At 42.0% G+C, this 22,500-nt stretch overlaps 1 protein-coding gene across 1 annotated transcript in view; it reads left to right on the forward strand.

The window, feature by feature from the left end:
- Window positions 1-2,434: 2,434 nt before the first annotated feature.
- calm3a (calmodulin 3a (phosphorylase kinase, delta)) overlaps window positions 2,435-22,500 on the forward strand; it is a 28,640-nt gene continuing 8,574 nt past the window's right edge. Inside the window, exons 1-2 of the mRNA XM_063205868.1 lie at window positions 2,435-2,584; window positions 18,463-18,493. Coding sequence (XP_063061938.1) covers window positions 2,582-2,584; window positions 18,463-18,493 — 34 coding nt within the window. The 5' untranslated portion in view covers window positions 2,435-2,581. The remainder of the gene's footprint in view (window positions 2,585-18,462; window positions 18,494-22,500) is intronic.

Here is a 22,500-nt window from a genome sequence, read left to right on the forward strand (position 1 = left end):
TAAAAAGTCTGGAGAAGAAGACTGTAGTTGGTGATTCGATGAGTGGAGTCAACACTCGACTCTGCAGGTGGCTGAGTTGACTCCCAAAGATCCCTCCGCGAATTCCCAAAGTATAGTTCCCAATATTCTTAATTTGATTTTATGTTGGACGTATCATCAATTGAAAATGTGAAATTATATTAAAAACGCACATATATTTTATACAACACTTGACATAAAATTAGGCAGTGCTTAATTTGAGCCGGATCATGCCGGAACAGGATCCCCCACCTCGTAATTTTGACCCCCCTGTGTTCCGGGACTTATTATGGCTGATCCGGAACCTCTCGTGAATGAATTAAAAAAAAAAATACAGAGAGGCTACTATAGGCTATTGTAACGGACTATCTCTGCCTCCTCAGGGGTGTGAGCGCAGCATTATCCCATGTTCGCTACATTTCCCATCTCACCGAGCAGCCTATAGGCCTAAATTGGGGTTGATACTGTCAGGATCGCAACAACAACAAGCCGAGTGAGCAAGCGAGAAGGAACCATGAAGTGTGCGCGCAGAGAAGACCACCATTTCTGAATGCTAAAGTCAGACACTGATGTGCGCTGTTCCAAATTGAGACCGAGCGCGCAAGTCTGCAAACAAGGGTTTGCAAAAGTGCACTACTTAAAAAATGAGAAAAGATGTTCGTTGTGTTGATCTAAGTTATTTCTTGTTGGTCAGTGTTTTTTATTCATATTTGGAAAGGTAACAAGGCTAAACCAAAGGCAGTCTTATTGCTGCCTGACATCCAACTCATAACCTTTAAAACTTAAAAATAGCCTACAGTTGGCTGCACCGTTACAATATGGTAGAGCTGAAGGCAACGGGCACCGACTGAAAAAAAAACTATCGACATATTTTTATCGTCGCGACGCACGGGCATGTAAATTAATTATTCGACATAGGCCTATTGGATTTCCGATGGAAAACAAAGCCATCTCACAAAACTAGTGTATGAGAGTGTGTTTGTTTGAGTGAAAGGGAGAGGATACTGAAGTGCTTTTGGGGACTTGTCTGCAAGCATGGAGGAGACCAAGTTAAAATTTAGCAACATTCAAGACGAAAGTCGCGACCTCCCCACTTTATTGCAGTAGGAGAAGTCCAGCGTTTGCGTGGCTATTTTGGTGGGGGAAGCACAATTGATAGCCTACTGCTTGTCCCATATATTTAAGATCTACTATGCTACATTTCCATCCCTACTATCTGACTAAATGTAGGCTACGTGAAGTTCCCCCTCTCTCGTTGTTTGTTCATATGCGCGGATGAGATGGAAAGCCTGGCTGTGCCAAACATTGTTTAAAAGTTTTCATCAAATTTTGGTCGGCACACAAGGTTTTGGACATACTAATTTCTAGTGGCACCTGCTGCGTTTGGTGCATTGATCAGTCATGTAGCCTAGCGAAAAAGACAGCCTGGGTGAGAGGATGAGATCTTCCTCGGCTGGCGAGCGCTCAGCATGTGTGTGCGCGCGTTTCCTTCTCTCCCAAGACCCGACAGTAGCTTACAAGTCAATTTGAGCACGAAAACGGCAAAGACAATGTGATATTTCATTCAAATAGGGCCTACACGCTCCAAATAAAACATTGGTCGGAGGGATTGTCAACCGGACCGCAGCGCGAGCAGACAGTCAGTGTGAAAAGCCAAGTCTACCGGGAAAGTCGCCGCTCGCTTACCATCAGTGCGCGAGCCCTGAAAATCGCAGCTCGCTTACCATCAGTGCGCGAGCCCTTGAAACAGTGAAGTGGTATATCGCAACAGCACATGCGGATTAGCCAAATTATATGCAATAAAGTCGCCAACAAAGCGTGGATTTGACGTTTAATAGGCCTATGCCAACGTTGTGTGAATACGGGAAAGGATAAGAATTGGACAGCCATGCACTGTCCTTTCAATAGGTAGACTAGTAGAAGACCGCTTCGGTTTCTTTTCACCTCATGGGGAAAGCATAATTTCCATGCACTGCACGAAACTACTAAGCATAAAGTTAGCGATCAAACAAAAAATATTGGTTGTTGTCATTACAGCATTTAATAGGCTATGGCTGTTGTTTAAAATAGCCATTGGATTGCCAACCGTCCCTTGTATTAAGAAACAAAAGTATGGATATGAGCTGACATGGGACTCAATGTCGATAAAACGCAGGGAATTGCATCTATTTATCTTTTTCCCGTTTTTATTCGTTTGCGTAACAATAGTTTTTCTGTGCGTTCCGGGACCTCTGTCCAACTCATCGTCGCTGTGATGTCATATGTGTTTTGCGTTCCGGTACCTTGTGATTTACAAATTAAGCACTGAGATTAGGTGAGTAAGATTTTGTAAAGAGAGACGTGGGCCATGGGAAGCAATGACGTCATGGCGGATGGATACTAGGAAATCCAACTGTCAGTGAGGAGAGGAGTTTCCGGGAGACTTCAGACTGCAAGCCAAGCGGACAGTGCTGGGTAACTGAATCGTCCCAATTCCTGCATTGAATTATTTATAACGACACTGCTTTAGCAGGATCAGAATCAAGCCTCGTTTGGGATTAAGATCTAGCCCTTACAGACAACAATGGTGAGTACTCTTCTGTAAACGCATGACTGTTGTAGTGCATGTGGTTTGCAGGGGCCGAATGAATGTAAAGCTACGACTCTACTGGTTGCTAACCATGTCGGCTTGTCTGTTAGCTTTGACAGTTGATTGACGACAACATACTATTCGACTTGTAGTGATTTTGGTCGCCACATAACTAAGAATGCAGTGATTTAAAGCCAGTTTGTGTGCTTACCAGCTGGTAAATGTGGTCTCAAAATCATAAATGTGGGACAGTGGTTTGTTAGCTGTCGTCTAGATCACGCAAACGTCACGCTTGCCAGGGAGGACCTCCATTGAAACTCAAATCAGTCCTGAATAGTGACACTCATTTTTATGTTCCTTGGATGATTGACAGTATATAAAATACACTAACATATCGCAAACAAATATGACGACTGGGACATGGTCTGAAATTCAGAGAATGACGTTTGTCAGCCGAAGTAGGTTACAACTTGTGTAGCTAGGTAACGTTGTGTAGCTAGTATACTGATGAAGGTGTGACCTAACTTGGCCCTGTGGCCGACAGGACTAGGATTACTCTACACTAGCTATATCCATCTCGTCTAATCCAGCCAAAGACGCTTTAGGACGCACAGTTAGCTAATAGCCCAAGGCAGCCAGGCAGGCAGTTGGCTATTAATTCAATCATTGTTAACCTGCTGCAACTGTGTAGGCCTACCCTACCGTAAGATGCCGTCTCCATGTGTGACAAGTGGGCGTGTATGGCACATTGTAGCGCGTTTGAATGGTGTCTGTCATAAAAAGTTGACAGGCCATGCTGGCTTGCCAGCAGTCATAGTATTTATTCATTTGTGCACAGCACGTTTATATTCCACACGTTGGCAACGCAAGGAGGCCTAACTGTGTGAGTGTGACTGTGAGTTCACCGTTTCATCACACCACCGAGCAACCCGTTGGCTTTTGCACAAAGATTTGGACACAGCAGTGTCATGCCATGCGCCAGTCTTGCGTGGAATCCGCGATTTCAGTCACTTTTGGAAATTCCGTGTTTAATGTATTCACCCTATTCTCAGAAGGCCTATAATACGCGACTGCAATGCTAGTTACGCTAGTGTAGCAATCTGCAGCCAAGGGATTTGTGAGAGGCTGCCTGCGTAACGTTACTGCACCAGAGCGCTCCAGCCGAGACGAGCTCTCGGGCAAGGCAGGCTGCAGTCTCTGAGCGAGTGATCCACACACACACAGCAACCCGCCCGCCCTCTCTCTCTCTCTCTCTCTCTCTCTCTCTCTCTCTCTCTCTCTCTCTCTCTCTCTCTCTCTCTCTCTCTCTCTCTCTCTCTCTCTCTCTCTCTCTCTCTACCTACCTCTTCGTCTCCCTCTCTACCCCCTCTCTCCATCTCTCTCTCTCTCTCTCTCTCTCTCTCTCTCTCTCTCTCTCTCTCTCTCTCTCTCTCTCTCTCTCTCTCTCTCTCTCCCCCCCTCTCTCTCCCTCTCTCTCTCTCTCTCTCTCTCTCTCTCTCTCTCTCTCTCCCCCCTCTCTCTCTCTCTCTCTCTACCCCCCCTCTCTCTCTCTCTCTCTCTCTCTCTCTCTCTCTCTCTCTCTCTATCCTCCCCTCTCTCTCCCTCTCTCCCCGCATTGAACCAAATCCTCTCTGCTGGTCCTGCTGCAGAAGCACGTTGTGCTGTGTAGTAGGCTAGGCTGGCTGTGTCTGACTCTGCAGTGCACCCCTCATCGCATGCCACCATAGTACCAGCCACATGCTTACAAGACCAGTAAGACCCTGTCGAGTCAGCCCCACCGCTCCCCTGCTTCGCCTCTACTATCCACATTCAGCTATTGGCAGATGTCTCTCTCACCCACACACCTGTTTCCATGCACACAGTAAATAAAAATTATGAAGGATGCGCCAGCAGCGGCTGTGGAGATGAGTTGAGCTGAGGATAAGCTTAAGTGGCATAGAACTAGACCAGTGTTTCCCAACCTTTTTTGTCTCATGTACCCCCAGAGCCTTTTTGTTGTGCCACGAGTACCCCCTAACTTGTGTTTTACATTGCTTTTTCTATTCCAGTGTGACTATGCTCCCATGCATTTATTAAAATTACATTTTTCCAAGTACCCCCTTCAGTGTGCTCGCGTACCCCTAGTAGTACACGTACCCCTGGTTGGGAAATACTGAACTAGACTAGTGAGTGGGGGCCAGGACAGCTGACAGCTAGCTTTGCCTAGGGCCGGGACAAAGTCATGTAAAGAGCCCCCTCCCCCAACACATGCAATGTAATGAGGACCCAATTCTGCCCCCCCCCCTGCGTCTGCATGCAAGCAACACTCAACACACCTCACTGCTACTCGCTGCGTCTAATTTGGCTCATTTTGACAATAGTGCAGTCACAATAAAAGTGTGAACAACAAGCAGAGGTTTCTTTATGTTTCCTGCATGCCATGTGTAATCATCTGTCAGCATGTACTGTATTCTTCTCAGCTTTGAGCGCACAGCAGGCAGCATGACTTTAGCTTGGCAGCGGAGTGTGCTTTGATCTCTCTCTCTGTCTCTCTCTCTCTCTCTCTCTCTCTCTCTCTCTCTCTCTCTTTCTCTTTCTCTCTCTTTCTCTTTCTCTCTCTCTCTCTCTCTCTCTCTCTCTCTCTCTCTCTCTCTCTCTCTCTCTCTCTCTCTCTCTCTCTCTCTCTTACATCTCTGCTCTCTGGTGATGTCTCTGGTTGCTCATACACAGTAATCATGACCTTGTAGTAGTTTGACACAGAGGGAGGGTGATCAACTCATGCTGGCTCTGCCCAATCAGCCGTGATGTTGCAATGATTCATCAGGTGCACAAACACCCCTTGCTGTATGACAACTAAGATAAATTTCATTCAGACTACCGTAGTCACAGTGCGATAAGAAAATATATTTTTGGGTCTCTTCTTCCTGGTTAATGCAGTAATCATACATTATTCTAAAAGCACTGACTAAGCATGAACATTGCTCTCTTGATTCAGTGACACTGGTCGGAAAACAACGAGTATCTAAACCTGACCCAAGTCCTCAGCCTTTCATGTACTGCCTGTAATTTGTGCATGACCTACGTAGTTTAACACTGAGCTGAACACGGCTATGAAAGGAAATTATAAAGGTCTGCAACCCTGATCGATGCTCCCAAATAAAGTTTAATGGCACAGGGGACAATGAGAGCATCGAACAGTAGGGATGCACCGATGCCGGCACCCGATACTGCTCATTATACTCGTACTCGTACTCGTCAAGCACTTGCCGATACCAGGAACGATACTGCTATTACACAAAATAATGCAAAATCTTGTCACGTTCTGTGGACTTGAAAGCAGCATGGAAAAAAAGTGCCACCTCATACATTTACTAACATGGAAATGGACAATAAAAATATCACAGGTGGAAAAAAAACAAGGCCATGCATTTATTTTCACTGTATTTTGGTGGTAAAAGGTATCGGTATCGGTACTCGGTATAGGCAAGTACACGCATTAATGTACTTGTATCGGTTTTCAAAAAAGTGGTAAGCTTATCGGTGCATCCCTAATGTTCCCAAATAAAGTTGAATGGCACAGGGGACAAGGGGAGCATCGAACAGTGCTGCTGACTTTCGCATTTTCCTTTATCTTCTCTTTGGTCCAGCCCTGCACTAGTTGATGTGCACGCACTCTCTGACTTCTTGGCTGTAGACAGCCATGCTCAACTTTATTCTGGCTTTAGTTTGACTAGAGCTCAAATATCAGATTCCAATTTCAAGTTAAATACAGCCGTGGACAGCTGTGGTGTAATCAAAGATTCTCTATTCTAATCAGAGCTGAGGAGAACTTGATTACGGGCAGATGTGTGACAGTGTGAGTGGCGAGTATTTTTAGATTAGCGAAGTTAGTGTTTGTTTTATTTTGGGGACACCTCCTTTTGTCCGTTTTAATGTGTAAGAGGGCAGGAATAAACAAGACCGAAAACTGTATCTTCTGCCTCCCGTCCTCCTTCTGAAGTGGCTACCGCCCGGCGCTAGCCAGATGTAGTTTCTTTGGGTTTAATCAACGAGACAGTTAACACTTACATGTATATAAACCGTCTCTGGTGTAATGGTTAGGGAGTTGGACTGTACTTAGATCACAGGGTTGCAGGTTCGAATATCTGGCCCTTACCTCTCCCTACACCTCCATCTATGGGTGAAGTGCCCTTTAGCAAGGCACCTAACCCCACAACCCCACATTGCTCCAGGGGCTGTAACCATCACCATCAAGTGTCAGCTAAGTGTAGGGCTGCACAATTAATCGTCAATAATCGAAAATCGTGATATAATTGTGTTATCGAAATTGTTATTTTAATCGTGATTTAATCGTGGCAATCGTGACCTTCGAGAGCGACCTTGAAGCTAGAACATACTGACAGGCTGATGTTTCTGGCCAGAAATCTGTTCACCTAAGTTTCACGCTATTGCCTTTTACATAATTATTACAATTTATTTTATTTTGCTCATCCCGTATATAATTATATTTCATTTTGTTGTAATTAAAAAAAAAAAAATAATAATAATCGTGATTAATAATCGTGATTATGATTTTTACCCAAATAATCATGATTATGATTTTTTCCATAATCGTGCAGCCCTAGCTAAGTGTAATGTGAAATAATAAGGTAGCACTATACTTGACACCGGTGTCATACGCATGTCATAACACTGTCATAAGACTGTCATGACGCAGTTATGTATAAGTTAGCTCATAAACGTTAAGTCAAATGTTTTATGACTGTTGTCATTAAGTGACATGCGGTTATGTTCATGACAATTTGACATTGTTTGGGCTGTCTTTATTATGACAAGTCGACATTATTCAAAGTGACATCAGCTTTTGAGTGCCACAGGTGCCAGTAGGCAAACTAGCTATTGCAGTTCACCAGTGAATGAGAAGAGGTGGTATTAAAAAGACACTGAAGGCAATAACGGTGCGCTATAATAACATGCATTGTCACAACAGTGCATTCGGATGATCAGTGAGGCAAGAGTAGAAGTAACGCACAGTGTTCCGTACAGCGCCACCTCACAGAATGGCGTTTCCGCAATCAAAACAATGCCATTCGGTGTGATGGCAACCATCACACGTATTGAATGGCTCATGTGAAAGAGGAGGTTGTCGTCTTCAAAATAAGACCACATCGACTTACAGTGGAGCATTGTGGTTAATGTATGGATTGATTATTTGTGCCAAGTGCCGGTTAGCCATGAGCCGCTAGCTTCCGTCGGCCTGAACAAATAAGTAACAGTATTCCGTACATCTGATTTACCTTAAAATGCTGCATTAGCAATGGTTTTCATGCAATTATAATGTTGGTGTGTTTGTTTGTTGTCAAACTATCCCTTCAAAACAGAGTTTGAATGACTACAACACGGTAAAGATGACTTTGAAAGCAACATGCATGCTAGCCGGAAGTAGCTTGTTGCAACCTTGTTGCAACAAGCTACATTGCAGCCAAGAACGGCACTTTCATACGCGGTTGCTATGTTATTTTTACCGTGTTATATTCACTTAAACTCTTCATGGAACGAATAACAATTAGTTTAGCACTTCACAAACACATACACATTAGATCGGTCATGAAAACCATTGGTAGTGCACCGTTTAATGTAATGAAGTTGTACGGAGTACTGTTACTTATTTGGTCAGATGTGTTCGGAATACTGTTACCTATTTGATTTAATCAATCAACCCATACATTAACCACCGCAATTCTAGTTGGTCTTATTTTGAAGACGACAACCTCCTGTTGGTGTGATGGTTGTCATTACACTGAAAAGTTTATTTTAATCGCGAAAACAGCATTCTGCGAGGAGGCGCTGTACAGAACACCGTGCGTTGCTTCTAAGCCAAATCTAGTGAATGATCAGCGTTATCCTGGTCTCCCCTTAAAGGGACACTGTGCTGGAAATGGTCAAAAAAGGTACTGCAACTATGCTGCTCATTGAAACTGAGTTATCGATTGCCAAATTTGATATTTTCATGAAAGTTTACCAAGTAATAAACTAATATTTTCTAGTATGGTCCAAGTACAGTGCTTTTTGCAGCTAAAAATGGCTATTTTTGGACATTCAAAATGGCGGACCATGGAGAAGATCCCCCTATTTATGTATGTAAAGTGCAATTTTTCCAGTCATAATGAATACTTAGAATTTGATTCTGGTGGTAAGCATTCATAAAAAGGTAACATTAGTGAATGAGCAGCATGGATTCTGGAAATAAACAACTACAAATCTCAAACAGTGTCCCTTTAAAGAGGTTTCAGTTGTGGAGTAACTGACCCTCCCTGTGGCTGTGCCACATTGCTCTTGGGTAATTGTGGGTCATTTCACGTAAAATCAGACACTTTAGGGCCTGGCCGACACGTTTTAATTTAAATTAGTGTGCATTTTCAGTGGCAAGGTAGAATCCCAGATTCGCAGGTGCTGCAGGATTCACATAGATGCCTGTATGAAATCGATCAAGCTCAACTTTCACCTACATACCGTATCCAATACTATTCTAGCTGCCCCTCATTGTACTGCGTGCCACCCCCGTTCTTAGGCCTCTGAACTTTTCCCATGCGTCTTACGTCCACGTTGTCCTCACGGTTCGTGGAGAAAAAAAAACAAGTATTTTTCGGTTCGCATTGTGAATCAACTCTCTGGTTCACGAATGCTAAGGTCCACGATGTGAACGCAGCTCGTTTGCGATTAGAAGCGGGAACGGCCCGGGCTCTGGCCCGGTTCTGAGTCGGCCTGAATCTGCCAAGAGAGGCCCAGCAGGTAATGTAGGCTAATGCAGTGATTCTCAACTGGTGGGCCGGGACCCAAAAGTGGGTCGCGGAGGGTTCCTGGGTGGGTCACGGAGCTGTGATGCAATGCACTAAAAATGACTATGATGTTGATGAAGACCGAGTGAAACATGGTTAATAGGCCTTTTCCTCTCCACTACTTCATAAGACACATTGTATATCAGCATACAATGCAAATAATAATGCATATTATGAAATGCATGATAATATGTTTTATTATTATTTGAAGAATCTGACGGTGCGACACGCAGTTTGGGTCACAACGTATTGACCACGGCAAATTGTGGGTCACAAGACTATTCCATAGGGATGCACGATGTCAAAAATTTCGGCCGATACCGATATCCGATTATGATATTGCGGTTTTGGACGATGACCGATATTAACCGATACAGATGTTTTTCTTTCTTTTTAAAAAAAAAAGAGATGACAATGATGCAAACAAACAGAATTTTTGAATGTCGTCTTATTTCCAAAAACACTTTTTAACTCCCTGTGATAATTAAGCTTAGATAAAAAATAGAGACAAAATAGAAGACAAACAGTGAAAGTCATCGTCAAGTCCATTCTTTTAGAACCGTAACATATAAAAAAAAACATCGGCGTTAACATCGGCCCAGTTTTACCCATCAGACCGATGTCCGATGTGTTGAATATCGGCCGATACCGATACATCTGGCCGATACATCGTGCACCCCTACTATTCCAGTTGAGAACCACTGGGCTACTGTGATCCCTCCTCATCTGGCCAGAAGGTAGTGGAGGAGGCTAATGTAATATTAGGACGGAGGATTATCAGAGAATATCACACACATACAGTGTAATGTAATAATATTAGTATGCTTATCACTGATGCGATGCACACCACACACACTCATTTCTCCATTAGTTCAGTGTATGAAGGACTTATCATGGCCACACACACACACACGTCACACACACACACACACACACACACACAGACAGCAGTGCGCGTGCTGGAAGTGTGTCTGGCTAGCGTCCTCAGATGAGCGGGTATAATGTCTCCTGATGGCAGAACAGCAGCATGCAGCATGCAGGATGGCTGTTTCCTCAACGCCATCACTATTAGAGACTCATTACGAACACGCACGCACACACACACACACACAGGCACGCACACAGATGAGAACTGAGCAAGTCTGTCGAGTCAGGTGGGAGGCAGATTCTAACACACACACACACACACACACACACACACACACACAGATTAGAGCAGAGCAGAACTGAACAAGCCCGTCGGGGTGGGGTGGGGTCGTGTTGGGTGGGAGCGTAGCATAGCGTAGCGTAGCGTAGGATAGCGTAGCATAGTGCAGGCTAACTAGTCATGGCTAAGTGGATTGTGATCTGCTGTGCTGTGCTGTGCTGTGCTACATGGCTGACCCCTTTAGCGGCCCGCTAATTATATCCGGTGTGCGTATTTAAGGCAGGGTGTGTGAGTGTGGGTATTTAAAGCAGGGTGTGTGTGAGGTATTAATATACTCGTCCTTCACTACACTACTCTACACTACACTACACCAGCAGCACACGTCCTGCACAGCCCTGCCTCACCGCTAGCCTTATTATCATCGACTTTCAAATCTCTTCGAGACTGGGTCTGACCAAGAGCATAGCAATAGACATTTCCCAAACTGCATGATTGACAAGCCTCCCTTCATTTGCTAATGGTCGTTTGCTTCCTGACGAAGTGGGAGGAGCTCCCGTTTTTTCGGGAACTCAGAAAGTACTTGTATTGCTCTTGACCTGACTAGTTGCAACGCTGAAGGTGTTGAGTCACTCGGAGGGCACGGCCTGGCTACCTCACCGCTGCTCTCCCCTTCCGGTCATCTCAAGGGACCTAGGAAGTCAAAATATTTGACTGGGCTCTAATGGACTGATCAAACCTATTTCCCAACTAGGGATGGTAACCGGTAACCGGTTAACCGATAGTCGACCGGATCAACTTTAACCGGTTAAAATGTTCTGCCACCGGTGAACCGGTTGTAATAATAATAATAATAATAATTGTAATTTCCTCCCAAAAAGTGCCAAAAAACATAATTTTTAGGTTTTAGTACGATAAAAAGGCTTATGTGAAGAAAAAAAAAATCAGTGCTGTGCATATCAGGCACGCGAACGTTGTTTAATTTAAGATTACCGGTTAAGCACCGGTTAATGAGTCTCAGTAGCCGGTTAAACGTTTTTTCAATTTTCGCCATCCCTATTCCCGACCCACCTCACCTAGATCACACATATGGTGTACCTAGTGGCAGAACAATTGCACACAGGGCCCCAGCGTAAAACACTTATAGGGCCCCACACATATGGCCTGTCATGATCACAATAGGGCCCCCAACACCAATACAGAAGGGCCCTGGGCCTAGGGACAAATACCCTATTTGGGTGATTCTCACGAAATCACGAGAAAAAGGTGTCACAAAGCATTTTTATAATTAAAGTTAACTGTATGAAAATAGAAAATATATCAATAAAAGCACCTTTTTATTTACTATATTGCTCATTATTCCAAATCGGTACTTCTATTACTCAATTTGTCATTTTTTCACATTTAATGGTAAATTTCTCATTACCGCAACGCGTCCACAACTAAAATTGTGCCGTATAAGATGGAAATATTATAAATTAAAAAGATATAAAAGAATACATTTCAGGAAATAACATACTACAAATAGGCACAAATAAAGTACATTGGGTATTTGGTGACTGTTGGTTAACACATTGAGTACCGACGACGTACTAATGCGTTTTTCACGCCCATGCGTTGTATACCAAAACGTAAAAATGCGTTTTTGCATTTAAATATCATATTTTGAATCTACACCCTTCAATGGACAATATATGTGATTTTGGTAGCTCTGTGATGGACATAAATGACAACATTTGCAGTCCAAAGTTGTTTGATTGTTATGATGTTTGAGTGTTATGATTTGGATATTTTAATTTAACTTACCAAGATGTCTGGATGCCAACCCATGTCGCCTATCGCGCTGCCTGCATTGATTTCCCTAGTACGGTCACTGTAGCATGTGTTGTCTCTGACTTCACGCAATCGGTAAACACCATTGTATAGTGCCTAGAGTATCTTGAACTTTCTGGACTTGCAAGACCTTTACCAGATCCTTGGATCCAAATGGCACCCGATATGTGATTGCAGTAATGCGCTCCGATTTGGACGTTTGATCGCCAAAAAGATAAGTTTCTGTGTCTTCCTGTATGTGAGAAGCCAGAAGCTAGCATGGCTACATATCATGATTCCCTGATTGTCGCTCCCAACGCAGGACGCTCCCCTGTCGGCTCGCTCCCACTAGCCAGACTATCGATCCGGGTGGGACTACACGTCCGGGAGTGATAGAAACACCTGGGACTACACGTCCGGGAGCGATCTCAGTTGGGAGTGTCCATCTGCCACCGCATATGATTCGGATCGGATGGGCTAGGCTACATCTAAGCATCATATCATTTGGATTTGTTGTCAATGTTGGGCTATTATTTCGGGAGTCATCGGGAGCTATTTTAGCAAATGTCTCACCCTCTGCATGTGTGCAAAGAGTTTGTGATCAGTCCACGTGAAAAACGGGGATTTCAAAGGGCATCGATTGCTGGTGTCGTAGTGTGACAGAGCAGGAGGTGTGCTGCCGTATTCGTGAATCGTGCTATGTTGTTGTTTCCCTAGTAGCCTACGATCGGTAGCGTGTATTGTGTCTGACTTCACGCAATAGGTAAACACAGAGACCATTGTATATCGTTCCAGGAGTATCTTGAACTTTCTGGGCTTGCTACCTAGACCTTTACCAGCTCCTTGGATCAAAATGGCACTCCGATTTAGAAGTTTGATCGCCAACCAGATAAGTTTATTTGATTATTCACCCCTATGTTGAACTGTCTTCCTGTATGTGAAAAGCCAGAAGCTAGCATAGATGGCTACATATGGATCGGATGGGCTACATCTAAGCATCATATCATTGGGATTTGTTGTCAATGTTGGGCTATTATTTCGGGAGTCATCGGGAACTATTTTAGCAAATGTCCGACCTTCTGCATGTGTGCAAAGAGCTTGTGTTCAGTCTGTGTGAAAAACGTGGATTTCGAAGGGCATTGATTGCCGGTGTCGTAGTGGTTTAGAGCAGGAGGTGTGTCTTGACGTGCAGGAAGATGTGTGTCAGAGCTAACCTTGCACCAAATTGTGATTAAAACCAACTCATCCCCTTTCAAACTCGTCACATTCTGAAGAAGCGCACCCTTCACAAAAACCTCAATATCTCCGATTGTAGCTGAATTCCATGGATACCCACTTCGGTTTAGCGTGGGTTTACTCGGCAATAAAAGCTCGTAGAGACACACAGTTTTCACCTACTAAGAGGGCAGCGTCTCCACTTTCAAACGAGTCATAACATATTTCAGTGGCCCTATCACATAATAAGCTGTGAGTCTACAAAAAAACGGAAAAAAGGGCTTAGAACGCTGGTATTCTACGACATAATTCCGTGAGCACCGCCGGTATTCAATGTGTTAAGACAGTGAAAATAATAAAAAAAAGAAACGTGTCCAACACCAACTTTCTCATTCTCCGCAACAACTTTGCATCAGTGATAAAATCAACAAGGAACAAATATTTGCAATGCTTTTTGTTGGATGGGGACAGAATTGACTGTAACACTCAAGATGTCTACCAGGCAAGCAGCTATATTTTTCTCTCTCAAGACAAAAGTTAAAACTTTCTTCTTATAGCACCCATGTAACTTTTTAATTCTCATTACCGCAACGTGACATTATGAAGTCTTAAAAAAATATTTCTGCTTTTATTTTTCTATTATCATATACCCTATTATGGTCTAAACATAAACAACTGAGAAAAGTTTAGCTGACCTTCATGGTGCTCCTACAGCTTGTGATAAAGGTTAAGGTCACTCATCCTCCGCAACACCATTATCATACACCGCAATGTTGCGGTAGTGAGATTCAATGTTTCGGTGGATGAGAATACATTGAAAATACATTGTACATTGAGAATGCATTGAGGAATCGTTATACATCTTAGGATGTAACTTAACATTTTATTACATTATATTAAATTATTTTATTGCGCATTAATAAATATTATATTATAAAGGATGTGAATGTATAATAACAGCTCATTTTGATACATATCATAACATTTTCACACATTTATCCCTGCACCCCCTCTACAGTGTCTAACCCAACACAGCCCCAACAACCCCAGCCACCCCTTACTACTCTTGTTGCCATTAGAAGCCATGACTCATCACAGATGTTTCTGAACAGTGGGGTCCCCCAGGGATCCATTCTGAGACCATTATTCTTCAATCTGTATGCCACTCGAACAAATGTTCAAGAATAACTCAACGGTACTTATCTATATCCCCAAATGACTACAGCCCTCTTAAATCGCTCTATCATTAGCCTGGTCCTGACCATCCCATAATACTACCATTTCCATTTCGTATTCATGGTCTGGACTTTGTTTGATCTGACGCGATTGCAGGAAGCAGAAAGGACATTTTTGTGAAAAAACAGGATTTAACTTATAAGTTGTTGAACAAACATGTCTGACGTCTATCTGTGGCGATGTAGGACCATTTAACAGACATGTCTGACAGAACACCCTACCGTAGGATAAAATTACAATGTGGGACCGTTTGTCAGAACACCGGCGAAAATCCTACCGGTCAACATCGCTCCATAGAAGACAGGTACCAGACGTAGTGCGGAGCCAAGTGTCTTGGCGGAAGTACGTAGGATGGCGCGCGAGGCTACTCTATCATTGCATTGACCAAATTAAAAGTTGGATGTCTCACAATTTCCTTCAGCTGAACACAGATAAAACTGAAGCAATTATATTTGGGAAAAGGGAGGAGAGAATAAAGATTACTACTTTCCTGGAAAATAAGGGGCCTGAAAGCAAGGGATACAGTTAAAAACCTTGGTGTCCTTATTGACAGCAACCTAAACTTTAATAATCACATGGAAGCCATGAATAAGTCTGCATTTTACCACCTAAACACATTTCTAAATGTAGAGGCCTTATGTCAAAACATGATCTGGAGGTGCTAATACATGTCTTCATTTTAATAGGTTTGATTACTGCAATAGCCTTTTTACAGGCCTCCCTAAAAAGAGCATCTAACAATTGAAGCTAATCCAAAATGCGACAGCAAAGGTTCTTACAAAAAACCACAGTACTCCAAATTTGAGATCACTCCATTGGCTCCCAGTGAGCTACATAATTGATTTTAAGGCATTGCTTCTTGTTTAAAACAGTAAATGGAATTGGACCCATCTACAGGGTATCTACTGGATATGTTTCAGTGGTATGCACCAAGGTCCAGGTCACTAATGTCAACGGAGAAGAATTTGCTGCTGGTACTGTAATTCCAAAAGTCAAAACAAAGTGAGGAAGCCTTTAGCTCCTACACTGCAAAGCTTTGGAACCAGCTTCCAGATGATGTACAGAAAAATGCACTCACTATTGATTGACTCTAACTTCTTTCTTTCTTTCTTTTTGCTTTTATTTGTTTGTGAAACACATTGAATTGCACTTATGTATGAAATGCGCTATACAAATAAACTTGCCTTGCCCTCAAATGACTCAGGCCCCACACTCCCCCTCCTTGCTGCACCCCTCCTTTCGCTACCACCCCATAACTGCCATCAGGCTTTTTCTAGTAATGGGGGGATATATATTGCCAAAAAACATAGATAGCATTTGTCCCCCCAGATGGCACCAAGGGCCAAAATTTTGGGCCATTGCTCAAGGCCTAATGCCATATTGTGTTGAATATGGCTGAGCCGTATGAAAGTTACAGTGATAGGTAAGTGTTAATTGTTGAATATTCACAGATTTCATACTCAATTTGCTTGTTGTGGAAACATTTCACAAAGATATTATCTGTTGAATAGGAATCCTATACAATAATTCTCATCTCCGAAACATTGAATCTCATTTCCGAAACATCATTCTCATTACCGCAACGCATGTTTATTTGCAAATTAATGATATACTACAAACTGCTTTAAGTTTGTAATGGTATATAGATAAATTATGGTGCTTCATATATCACCTGCATAGAAAAAATATATATAAAAGTATTTTTCCAGTAAGATATCCTAAAAAGACAGATTATAAATCATTAACTGTGTTGCGGTAATGAGACAAATCATAAAATTGGAATAAAATATTGAACTTAAAATACAATAATTCCTGGTTTGTAATACACAGCTTAACATAACTGTTACAAATATTCAGTTAAAAAGTGCCAAAAACATAACTTTTTAAACATTTTTCTAATGTGAACTTGTGTTGCGGTAATGAGAATTTCTTGTGCTCAGGCAGACAAAAACTCCATTAAATATAGATAAAAAATGTGATAAAATGACTAAAACGTGTGTTTGTAACAACTTTAGACTTCAATCTTTCATTCCAAAAAGAAAATTTGCCTTCAAAAGACTTTTTAAAATTTGGGAGTGTGAACCGTTTTACATCTGATTTTCGTGAGAATCACCCATTTGCCTCCACCCCTGGTGTAAGGTAAGCGTACCCATTAAGCCCACCAAAATCTAAAATTCTTTATTTTTCAATCATCTTCACATAATTTTTTTGTGAAATATTTTGTTAAATAGTAAGATTTACCTCTCTTCTCAATGTTTGTCACTGAGTTGATGGATATTTCAAAGTACAATATGAAGATTTTTTTACGAGAAAAGTGAAAAGTCTGAATGGGCTTAAATGGTACCATTGGTACCATTTAAGCCCACTTGTGTTCCAAATAAGCTCATATAGTTATTTCTTTATCAAAATACCTGGTGAGGTGTGTGAATTGAGTTTAAACAGTGGAGCCTACATGGCATAAATGGTTTCAGACCAAAAATGTAAGATTTGCTCAAAAAATAGTGCATAAAACCTAATTAAATATTACGGCATCTTTTACTTCATATACTTCATAAAATTCTTCATCTAAACAGAGAAATGTATTTTTTCTTATTGATTATTGTTAGTTCATTACATTACGCCTTTTAAACCAACAACTTGGGATTGTACAGCACTTTTTATGTCCCTCAAAGGCATTTTTCATAAGCATGCATGCAAACTTGCATGCATTTCAATGGGGTGTACCATTTAAGCCCACCTAGTACCCATTAAGCCCGCCTATACAAAAAGCTATTTTATGGAAATAATCAACTCCACAAAACATTTCATGATGCATTTCTTTAAAGACCAATGCCAAACAAACTGGAATATGCTTAGAATTCATGCCTAACCACCTTAAGTCTTACGGTAGAGTAAGATAAAGATGGTGTGTGGTTGTATCAAGAAAATATCGGCGTGTGCTCGCTCATAAAACACATCTTTCCATTTGAAGGGAAATGCTATAATTTAGTAAAACACTGCATGTATATATATAAAAATCATTACATTTACCTCTTAGTTTACTAAATATGAAAGTATTTTCAAAACATTTGACTTAAACTAGCTGATATTCTATGATTTCTGACATGTCCCAAAACGGCAAAGTTTTGAGGCAACTTCTTGTCAGTAGTCCTGAGACTGGATTCACTTGGACGGGAATAACTCGACGATAAAAAATGTGATTTGTTTGCAATAAAAAACATTTTGTCAGTTACTAAACCCTTTAATTGGATAGGGTGATGAACAACAAAATTCACCTTTTCCCTTTCTTTAAATTGACCTCAAAGTTGAAAGTGGGCTTAAAGGGTACATGGGCTTAATGGGTACGCTTACCTTACCTCAGAATGATTGATAACCAATGGTGTGGTTGTCCACTTCACTTGGCAAGCCATTTGTGAGCTGTGAGAGTCTCTGGTGTTCTGCATTTCTTTCTGGATTTATTTATCGTTTGTGTTTTCCTCTGCCAGCAGTCAAGCCCCATTAACTGTACACTAATCTCTCTCTCTCTCTCTCTCTCTCTCTCTCTCTCTCTCTCTCTCTCTCTCTCTCTCTCTCTCTCTCTCTCTCTCTCTCTCTCTCTCTCTCTCTCTCTCTCTCTCTCTCTCTCTTTCCCTCTTTCTCTCTGTCCACAGGCAGACCAGCTGACTGAGGAGCAGATTGCCGGTAAGTTTAGTGTGTGTGTGTGGTGTGCGCGCATGTGTGTGTGTGTGTGTGTGTGTGTGATGTAGCCCACGTCTCTCTTGTATTTGTGTGATGCAGTGAATCACAGCTGAGTGGGGATACGCTGTGAGTCATTGTGCTTCAGAGACGAGGCATTTGAGATGTGTGTGTGTGTGCGTGCGTGCGTGCGTGTGCCTGTGCGTGCGTGTGTGTGCGCGAGTGAGCAAGCAACCCTGTGTTTTTCTATCTGTGTGTGAGAGAGATTGAGTCGGTGTGTGTGTGTGTGTGTGTGTGTGTGTGTGTGTGTGTGTGTGTGTGAGTGTGTGAGTGTGTGAGTGTGTGAGTGAGTGAGTGAGTGAGTGAGTGAGTGAGACAGGGGCCATCTAAGGATACTCCTCCTGTGTGTGTGTAGTTTAGTCCAGAGCTGCCAGACTGTAACCGTGCTGCTGGGTATGGTCTGGCCCAGTGTGCTATTGGCTGTTTTATCAGAGGATGAGCAGTGAATTAAGTTAACCTCCTCCACAGATGGCACTTCCACAGATTTGGCCTATTTGTAAAGCAAACTGAATTTTAGTCACAACCTCAACACAGGCGAAATTCCGTGGACCCCCTGCACTCTCTGGCATACTCTCAGAGAGGGTGCCCGCCCCGCACCCCAGGGTAAAGGTGCACTGTGTAGGATGGTGGCCAGAGAAGGTAATTGTAACTATACTGCTCATTGAAACTCTGTTGCCTATTGCCAAATTTGATTGAAATGGAAATTCAAAATGGCGGACGATGGAGAGGATCCCCCTTCTCATGTATTAAAAAAAAAAGATTTTCCAGTCATAATGAATACAGTACTTTGAATTTGATAGTGGTGGTAAGTATGAAGTCGTGGAAAAGGTAACATATGTGAATGGGCAGCATGAACTCTGGAAATGAACTACTAAAATATTACACAGTGCACCTTTAAGAGCCACTGGGTCAAAGACGAAACAGGGTTTTCAGGACTCCAAAAAATAAAACTGTTCCCTGACAACTTTTTTGGGTACATTGGAGTGTAGAGTGATTAAGTTTATTATTTTCTGTTCAGAAAATAGTAAGGAACATGCATTTTACCCCATTTTCACCCATAAAATGTCATTCAGTGTAATACGGTGTTAAACTGTTAATAATGCAAAAAACATATAGATGACGTTAAAAAACTGAAATAAGCTACATACCATAGTAAAGGCCTATATTTAAGGTCTTCATCAAACCTAAAACTTCTAGTAAAAGGCATTTGCAAGGCATTTTTTGCAGTGTTTGTAGTCTTTCACCGAGTGCATTTCACCCATTTGGCTTTAAGAAGTTTTTCCACTGAAGAGAAAATCAGTTTAAAATGCACAATTATTCATTTGTTGTATGCCCCCGCATTTGTTGTGCTAAACAAATAAGTTTCGTAAGAATTTGACTTTATTTTCACATAAAAATGTGCATTTCACTGAATGACCACAACTATTACACTGAATGATGCCTTGGCAAAAAAGCCTATATAAACAGCTACTTTTCATTGCTATCATATTGTTACCATCATACTACAGTACTCAACGTCCTGAATGAGTGACAACAGAAATAGATGTTGTCAAATAATTGGTATTTTACTTAATATTGGGGCATTAAAATGTGTTTTGAAGAACTTCCAAGATCACAAGCTTAGAGGTAGGCTACTACTTAGGCCTAAAACAAAAAAAACAAAAAAAAAATTGTCTGTTAACCTGCATATTTCGGGGATTGTGACTTAGGGTGTTCTGATGTACAACTGATGTTCATGTACAACTTCCAAAATCCCAGAATCTACCCAGTAATATAGATGCTACATGGCAATAACAAGGTTATAATGGAAATAACAATAAAAGTCATAATTTCAAGTAGTATCATCATATTATTGTATCTTAGAGTAATATTGCAACTTATATTGCCGTTTTGATTCTTAATATACAACCATGAACTGATTACACTGAATGAAATGGCCCTTACACTGCATGTCACTGAATGACATCTCTTACACTGAAGGACGACCAAATACTTTTCACCTTATTTTTACCTTTTTACAAGCACACAGTTAGTCACCTACATGAGACGATGACTTTGACCCACAATGTTTACTATGACTTTTTAGAAAATATGCTTGTTTGGATGAATATCTGAGTATAAAAGTGTTTTTTGACATTTCACTGAATGACATCTGTTTTTGTGGACGCTGTTACCACAAGATAAAAATACAGAATTTTTGACTATTGAAGAACAAGATTCTCCCTTTGCATCATCACTTAAGGGGTCCCTAGGGTTCCTTTTGATGATGTCACATATTGTGTGTGACTATCACTTTTTATTATGATTTAAAAGCACCATGTTGATCTTATTACACTGAATGATATCTAAGGAATTGAAAATCCGGACAAAAGTCCCCAGATGATTTGAATATCAAAACAAAATGGTAATGAAACATGCTTTTGATACAATAACAAGAACACTTCTAGAATTATGCCCAGAGAGTGAAAAAAGAATTTTGTTCGTCATTTTGCATAATTATTCAAGGATGTATTGATGATTTTTAAGTTCGGACCATTACACTGAATGACGTTTTTGCACTTTATGAGATTATTTAAGACATACATTCACAATTATTTTTCATTAAATGTTACTGAAATGAGACAACAGACTATGCTGTTTATCAGCATAACATTCAAAATTCATTAATTAACTTTTTTGATAGTTAAATGAGTGCGGAACAAAAAAAATGCACGTCTCGTCTTTGACCCCACTGCTGTAGGTCAGGGTTTCCCAAACTGTGGTGCGTGCACCCCTGGGGGTGCGTGGCCTGCCATAAGGGGGTGCGCGAGCTAAATAGAGCAATGGTGGATATGTGAGTTTTTATCCAGCATTATTATATGGTTGTGACGTCATCTGTCGAATGCTCCATTCATTTCAACGGGGCTCCCCAACGTTCGGACGTCTGTTATGTAAGGGTTAACGTTCGGCGAGAAGGTCGCTACCGTGGAATAGCAGCACGACAGAGAGAATCTTTAGACCCCGACGCGGAGCGGAGGGGTCTTGTTCTCTCTGAAGTGCTGCTATTCCACAAAGCGACCGATTCGCCGAAAGTTAACCCGCTTATTATATGGATATACTTAAATGATTGATTCACACATGCGGGGACATTTCTTTAGACCTATTTAGTGTTAAGATTGTTGCTGCGCAAAACAAAACAGTGCCGTTGTGGAACACCGCTAGGCAACAGCTAGGTAGGCTAGCCAGGACAACAGGTGTTGTCTATCACAGCAGCTGATTAGAGTGACAAAAGACCGGACCCCCTGCGGAGTGATATGAAACATTCGCTTTAGCCACTGACTTGTATACAAGCCAGAGTGGCTTTAGCAGTGAACGTCTTGTTGCCATTGACAGCGGTAGCCAGGAGGACAACGGGTGCTGTCTATCACAGCAGCTGATTAGAGTCTTGTTGAAAAGTCGCTTTAGCAGTGAAAAGTCTTGTTGCCATTGACAGCGGTCTGTTATAGACCAACCCGTCCGTTATCGAAAAATAACAGACGTCCGAACGTTGGGGAGCCCCGTTGAAATGAACGGAGCATTCGACAGATGACGTCACAACCATATAATAATTTTCGATAACGGACGGGTTGGTCTATAACAGACCGCTGTCAATGGCAACAAGACTTTTCACTGCTAAAGCGACTTTTCAACAAGACTCTAATCAGCTGCTGTGATAGACAGCACCCGTTGTCCTGGCTACCGCTGTCAATGGCAACAAGACGTTCACTGCTAAAGCCACTGGCTTGTATACAAGTCAGTGGCTAAAGCGAATGTTTCATATCACTCCGCAGGGGGTCCGGTCTTTTGTCACTCTAATCAGCTGCTGTGATAGACAACACCTGTTGTCCTGGCTACCTAGCTGTTGCCTAGCGGTGTTCCACAACGGCACTGTTTTGTTTTGCGCAGCAACAATCTTAACATTAAATAGGTCTAAA

This window comes from Engraulis encrasicolus, chromosome 8, assembly GCF_034702125.1.
Source record: "Engraulis encrasicolus isolate BLACKSEA-1 chromosome 8, IST_EnEncr_1.0, whole genome shotgun sequence".
Taxonomy (NCBI): Eukaryota; Metazoa; Chordata; class Actinopteri; order Clupeiformes; family Engraulidae; genus Engraulis; species Engraulis encrasicolus.